Source organism: Austrofundulus limnaeus, unplaced genomic scaffold (genome assembly GCF_001266775.1).
Source record: "Austrofundulus limnaeus strain Quisiro unplaced genomic scaffold, Austrofundulus_limnaeus-1.0 Scaffold3, whole genome shotgun sequence".
Classification (NCBI taxonomy): domain Eukaryota; kingdom Metazoa; phylum Chordata; class Actinopteri; order Cyprinodontiformes; family Rivulidae; genus Austrofundulus; species Austrofundulus limnaeus.
Window position 1 is genome coordinate 7,550,430 of NW_013952405.1, and position 5,988 is coordinate 7,556,417.

The window sequence follows — 5,988 nt, forward strand, 5'->3', positions numbered from 1 at the left end:
TGTGTGTGTGTGTGTGTGTGTGTGTGTGTGTGTGTGTGTGTGTGTGTGTGTTGGCGGATGAATACACAGTCTGTCTGTTGGTAAGCTGGTTCCCCGCAGAGAAGGTGATACTTACCTAATGGAAGACACTCTACAAAACAGATTAACACTATTTTACTGCTAAGATGTACCAACACACACACACACACGCACACACACGTACACACAGGTTTAATTTCATCACCTTGGCTGTGTTTTACACGGCTTGTTCGACAGATGTGTGCTTAATTAGCTTGATGCGAGCAGCAGAGGAGACATGAGGAATAAGGCTATGAAAAGAGAGAGATAGTGGCTTGTTTGTGATGAACAAGTCATTAGAGACATGCCCTCAGGATAAACCCATATCCTGCCGGTGAGTACGTAAAGCACAAGGAAGAGAGAGAGAGAGAGAGAGACAAAGAAGAAACAAATTGCGTTAAATCTGTGAAAGTGGTACTTCAGTGATTCTGCGGTGTGCATCAAAGAAAAGTACTTATATCAAAGTATTTCATTATGAGAAACATGAAAAAGAATTGCATTGCTCTCATGCAAATGCGCACATTTTTGGTTTTGTTCTAAATGACCCTCATCTCCATCCTCTATTTATCTGTGTGGGGTCAAACAGGCAACAGGTCCAGGAGAGAAACCCAGACATCCCTCTCCAATTCCACCTGGGGAACCTAAAAGTGGTCCCAAGCCAAAAAGGATATATAACCCCTCCAGCAAGTTCTACGTCTTCCCCGGGGTCCCTGTCCAGTGGGACATCCTAATCAGATGCCCGAACCACCTCAACAGACTCCTTTCAATGCAAAAGAGCAGCAGCTCAAGGCCAACCACCCTACTGAGGAAGCTCAGTTTGGCTTTTTCTTTTAGATTTCTATCTTGTGATCATGATCCAAGCTTTGTGACTATGAGGGTTGGAACATAGACAAATCAGTAAATTGAGAGMTTTGKTTTTTGTATCAAATATTTCTTTACCATGTCAGACCAAACCAATGTCCTCCTTAATAAGAATAAGTTCTCTATCCATTAAAGCGTTTTCCACCACCCTACCACCACTAGTGAACAAAACAACCAGATACTTGAACTCCTGATACAAACTGATTGATGGCTCCAAATCATCCATCCATCCATCCATCCATCCATCCATCCATCCATCCATCCATCCATCCATCCATCCATCCATCCATCCTTCTTCGTTTTAGGGTCTAAGTGGTCAATGGTGCCCATGTCCAGAATTCACTGTGTGGGGGGTGTAAACCCTGGACAGGTCAAAAGTCCATCACAGGGCTCACATAAAGACAACCATTCACTCTCTCACTCATATCTAGGGACAATTTAGAGTTGATATTCAGTCTAACTTTCATGTCTTTAGAGGAAACCAGAGCATGGAGAGAACGTGCACACTTTACCCAGAAAGGCCCCCGTTCGGTATCTGATCCAACAACCTTCTCTTTGTGAGGCAACAGCCCTACCAACTGAGCCACAGTGCCCCCCAGCTCTAAATCAGCTGTCTCCTTGAGGTGGTTCAGTCCAAATTTGCTATTAATGCAGCATTTAGCAGTGGGGATAAGGTGTTTTACAGTGCTAAACCTGAGCTGCTGGAATTCAAGTCCATTCATACTGTTTTGTATGGAAATCTATGGTCTGTATAAACATTTAGGCCAAGATGGATGGATGGATGGATGGATGGATGGATGGATGGATGGATGGATGGATGGATGGATGGATGGATGGATGGATAAGGAATGATGTATTGCTCAAACTCACATCCAAGCATGCTACACACCTATAATGTAGTTTTATTTACAGGTGCCTTCTAAGGACACTCAAGGTCACTRAGAGTGAATCCACACAATATAAAACACAATGATCAAATAATAAAACAACAATAAAATGCATCAGTGAGGTCATTCTAATCCCAGGATTAGGCATGAGGTAAGTGACCGTCACATTTGTAGAGACTGACATAAAAGCCAAGTAGGTTAAAAGTATCTTTAAATTGTTTAAAAGCTGAAGAGCAGCAGAAGTAATCCACACCTATCTCAGTTACGCAGTATGACAGACTCTAATAMAAAACAGTCTGCAGAGAAGTTGTAACAAGTGATTAAATTTGAATCTTCACCTTTTTGATGCCCCAGTTCATAACACAATTAGATGCCCTGACTGTAAATATGACACTACAAATGCCATCATTTCTTTTCAGTATGAAGAATTCCAACAAATTAGTTCATAAAACAAATTTGATGTGTAGCTGGTGTGTGGTYATAACTGTCAGTGCATAATTTAAAGCTGGTAACTGGGTTTTTAGAAAAGGTGAAGGCTTTATTGCTTAACAGGCAAAAGTGTTCGTACATGCTAGTTTTGATAAAATAAATGCACAAATACCATGTGTTGGCTTTACCTTTCAATGTCAACCAACTGAATACTAATCAGGACCAGACCAGGATTTTTTTGCGATTTAAATATAAGTTGTGAGGTATGTACTGTGATTTAATTTTTTTTTATTTCAACATTTATATTTCATTTGTGTACCCGTTTAACACCTAAGAATCAGTGTACCTAAAACTGTGACCCATTTAAAGAGATATTTATTTTTTTCTCTTTCGTTAAAAAGATCCCAGTAACAAATGTACCCGTTTAACACCTAAGAATCAGTGTACCTAAACCTGTGACCCATTTAAAGAGATGTTTATTTTTTTCTCTGTCTTTAAAAAGATCCCAGTAACAAATGTGGCAATTTTTCATGAAACAGATCTTGTTGATGGCAGACAGCTATGTAGTTGAGAAAAAAATCCTTTATCCTACTTTGTAAAACAAAAAAAGCCTGATTCCATTTTAGGCTTTTTGCTGAAAGCTATAAAATGATCAGAGTGGCTCTTTAAAATCTTGCGTTTGCATTCATCTGACTCACCTTCTCATAGTAGATGACCTCATATTCCACGATCACTCCATTGGGTCTCTCTGGACCCTGCCAGGCCAAAGTCACGCTGTCCTTGCTCCGTCTTTCCTTCAACACTACACTCACTAAAAAAAATAAATAAATAAACAATAACAAGGAGATAGTCTGGTTCAAACAATAACAGAATAAATAAAACCAGAAAGTGTARGAAAAGTGGTTAGAGAAGCAATATKAWTWTTTTTTAWGCAGGAACCCATATTGCATTGCGTCATGTAATACTGCTAATGAGACGGCTTACAGAGTGTTACAAGTGTGTACACGTGTGTTAACAGTCATCAGAGTGTGTGATCTGATGCGTTATCAGCTCACAAAGACACTATTTTTTTCACAGTGGGACACCTGTTCTTGTGGCATGATGGGTTAATGCCTGTGTGCAGAAATGTTTGTGCATGCATGTGTGTCTKTGTGTCTGTGTSTAGATCCTAATGAGGTTGAGAAACCTCCTACACCCCTTTCACGCCACCCCCACCACCCCACCAGATTTTGCACACCCATCCGTCGTATGAGGCCTATTAGTCATCACCACCCTGTCATGCACTCCTCTCCTGCACAAATTCCCCACAGTCCCACACGGTGACGGTGAAGACACACTTGCAAGCAGAAATGTAGACGTGTCACTTTGTGGTTTTGCTAGAATTTGTCATAGCAGCAAATTCGAAGTCCTCGTGCAACATCTTGATACTACACTTTGACTGTTTTTGAAAAGCTATCTTTTTTCCATTTAAAAAAACAGTTCATGCTGTCAAACTWGTTCTCCACCTAGAAACTTACTGTCAGTGTTAAAAAGTTGATTCAGGTAATAAAAAAAGAACAAATCTCCTGAACGTTCACTGAAAGAGCTGTCTGTTTCAAAACATATTTTGTCCTTTCTTACAGTAATATTTCCCTTAAAGTATGGTGGGTAAAAGYGACGCGTCCATTCGCACCTGTTTGTGACGTCGTAACATTTATCACCACAGCTCCTCTGGGAGTCGGACTCAAGTCTGACACTCCGTTCTGGCTCTCAATAGTAAAGCTGTAGTTGGAATCCGGCTGTAAGTCCGTGATCAACACAGAGGCTGACGACAGACCGAATTGTCTCGGCACAAAGTGGACGCCGCCGCCACAGGGAGTGCACTTCTTGCCATCACCGGAGCACTTCCTGCAGTGGAGGCTGTAGGCGATGTCCCCCCTGCCTCCTGTGTCTCTGGGCGGAGACCACTCTAAGGTGACGCAGGTCTCGTTCACGGTTGAGATGGGGTTTTCTGGAGCAGAAGGAGGACCTGTTGGATGATAAAGATGTAGATTTGTTTCTGCCTACAAAAACAGGAAGTTTCTTATTACAATTATTTTAAAACATAATTTTTTTCACATTTATCAATGAAAAGTCTTACATAACCATGTAAAAAATATATTAAATTATAAKTATTATTCTCTTATCCATGAAGTCTGTAAACATTTAAGTGGCTGTTAAGCTATTGCTTACTTTTAAACACTAACTCATCAAAGACTGTTTAAAAAATAAGTATTAAGGTCAATGCAGTAGATTCAAAAGCTGAGTAGTTTATTCAATCAAATCTCTGCTTATTATAAAACCTGCATTACCCAATGCTTCCAACAAACACTGCCARTGGCATTCAGTGTAGCCTTGAGCCTTTTGCCTTGAGCTGAGCTGAGTGGTGCTGCAGAGGCTCACTCCTTAAAGCACCATTGTAATCTAATAAAATCCACAATCTCTACTTTCAAATTTATTATAAAATGATTCTGTATTTGCTAGGAGTGGATTAATTAACCAACCTGTGGTCTACYTTGTGCATTTTCTTTTAATTGTATTGGTGGCAGATTGTGTGAAGTTCACTCGTTTTTTGAAGTGGACATCCTATGAGTCGTGTGACTAAAGCGCCTCATTTCTGTTAATTAGGGTAGTTACATTTCTACACTTTATTTAATTTCAGCTTTGAGTCTATACATGTGTGCGCTGATCAAATAAATTACAATAATTTCTTAAAGTGACATAATGTGATCTAAGCAATCCAGACTGWGTTAGAGAGCTAMRATTTCAGTTCATTGTTGCGCCCCACTTTAGTAGAAATWATTGGTGTTATTGAATATGTTCCACAGATAAGGTCTAATGATAACCATTGCATGATGATATGAATTTGTTTTTCTTGTTCWAGATTTCTGGTCATAAATTGAGCAGGGTACCCAAAATGCAGAACAAACAGCTGAGGATAYAGCAAACACAATTACAAATGAAATTCCACAGGGGCACACAAGGATTTGGAGACATAAACTCGAGTAAATTAAGAGGAGGGCCACAGGGGAACACCTGAACACCCAAAGGGAACAGAGCACATGGAGCTGGCAAACATTAGACTCTAACAATGATCTCGACAAACAGAACGGTTTAAACAGAGAGGGATAATTACTGGAATGAAAAGCAGGTGAGCTGATGAGCAGATGGGATGTAGYTGTGAAAGAGCTGAGTAGCCTAGAAAGTAGCATTGGGCAAAATCAAATCTAGTGCATTTAATCGTCAGAATATCAGTCACTAATCAATATTTGCMACTTTGCAATCAGTGCCACGTGATGACATTTWTTTATGTGCTACACACTCTYATTRTCAAGCGCACATGTGGCATATTGCATTGCTACAAATAAACCGCCACTCCACATTWTGGAAAAGGTGGGTTTCAATTCATATCCTACTATTTTACCTTCTTAAAATGAAAACTTTAGAGGCATTTTTCCATTGTAAGGCCAGCCTCGGCTCACCCTGGCTCTAGCCTTGCTCTACCCCATCCCTGTTGTGTTTGCAYTGAGCAGAGTGCCGCCTTGATGTGGGCAAGATCATAATATTAAAGACKCACAAATCTTATTTTGCTTTGTTTGCGACACAACAATAATGGACGAACATCAAACTTAAAGGAAAAGTACAGATGACAGAAACCAGTAATCTAATGGTAACTAATGTTAGCTTGTTGTAAGCGTATTGTTGTTTAGCTGAACTTGTGTGTGTGTGTGTGTGT

General features: G+C 40.1%; 1 protein-coding gene across 3 annotated transcripts in view; it reads right to left on the minus strand.

Annotated features, from left to right (window-relative positions):
• Window positions 1–5,988, minus strand: part of epha4b (eph receptor A4b) — a gene marked incomplete in the record, with an annotated part of 134,471 nt that overhangs the window by 53,718 nt on the left and 74,765 nt on the right. For all 3 annotated transcript variants that reach the window (XM_014020753.1, XM_014020745.1, XM_014020741.1), the window contains 2 exon segments: window positions 2,933–3,045; window positions 3,907–4,242. In XM_014020753.1, coding sequence (XP_013876207.1) covers window positions 2,933–3,045; window positions 3,907–4,242 — 449 coding nt within the window.